This window comes from Stegastes partitus, unplaced genomic scaffold (genome assembly GCF_000690725.1).
Source record: "Stegastes partitus isolate 25-593 unplaced genomic scaffold, Stegastes_partitus-1.0.2 Scaffold1417, whole genome shotgun sequence".
NCBI lineage: Eukaryota > Metazoa > Chordata > Actinopteri > Pomacentridae > Stegastes > Stegastes partitus.
In genome coordinates this window covers 73,562-74,633 of record NW_007579148.1, presented here as the reverse complement: position 1 = coordinate 74,633, position 1,072 = coordinate 73,562, and the positions used below count along the sequence as shown (strand labels likewise).

General features: G+C 47.4%; 1 protein-coding gene across 1 annotated transcript in view; it reads right to left on the bottom strand.

Moving 5' to 3' along the window:
- Positions 1-92: 92 nt before the first annotated feature.
- acat1 (acetyl-CoA acetyltransferase 1) overlaps positions 93-1,072 on the bottom strand; it is a 7,049-nt gene continuing 6,069 nt past the window's right edge. Inside the window, exons 10-11 of the mRNA XM_008299432.1 lie at positions 741-805; positions 93-498 (exon numbers count right to left, since the gene is read on the bottom strand). Coding sequence (XP_008297654.1) covers positions 337-498; positions 741-805 — 227 coding nt within the window. The 3' untranslated portion in view covers positions 93-336. The remainder of the gene's footprint in view (positions 499-740; positions 806-1,072) is intronic.

The following is a 1,072-nucleotide window of genomic DNA, read 5'->3' as shown; positions in this document are numbered from 1 at the left end:
GATAGCAGGTTTAGGATTGTTAAGGGTCGATTATTGAGTCACCACTCTATCTGCCATCCTTGTGACTCTAGTTTAGGTGATTTATTGTCTAAGATGTCGTGGGAAAGGTTTGAATATGGATTAACCTGTATACTTGATTCTCTGTCTCCTACTTTATTGGATCACTAAAACAAAAATCTGTTTCTGCATCACAGAGAGGAGGGAGAGGCAGAAGAAACAGCAGAGATGTTTAGAACACAGGACACACCTCATTGGTCACCTCAGCTCATCTCCTTCTGGGATGAGTGAAGCACTTCTATTCTCGTCCCTCCAATCCAGACTGTCCCTCTCAGCTGCTTACCCGATGGGATGTCCCAGGGAAACCGCTCCTCCGTTGACGTTGACCTTAGCGGGGTCGATGTCCAGCATCTTGATGTTGGCCAGCACAACCACGCTGAAGGCCTCGTTGATCTCCCACATGGAGATGTCCTCCTTCTTCAGCCCTGCTGCCGCCAGCACCTGACGGACACACAGAGGCAGCGTTCTAACAGTCCTTCATGAGCACAGTTGTGTGGAGCAGACGGAGCGCATCGCTGCAGTTTTGGCAAAGTAATTCTCCCTCCTTTGGACTTTAACATGAGAACATTATAATAAACACCGCACAGTAAACATGCATTAGAGAGTAAAAACAACAGTTCCATGACCTCCTGATATGATATACTCGACATGCATCACAACACAGAAAGCCAAACTACACCCACCTTTGGTACAGCGAACGCAGGAGCGATGGGGAAATCAATGGGGGCCACTGCAGCGTCGGCAAAAGCTGAGTGAAACAAACACACTGCCTCAGTCAAGCAACGCAACAAGAAGCACGACAACCGAGCAAGTTTCCAGAACGCATTTCTGGCAAGTGAAGTTTAGTTTGAACTTGACAAATGCAGAGTTCACCTTCCCCACCTCAACACAGAACACACGACAAATGTTCTGCAGCTTGGAAACATGTTCAAAAGAAAATGTTCTGTTTATGTTGCACAAGACGTTGAGACGTGCTGCGTGTTAACAGCCCGACAGCTCAGGAACACAACTGAAC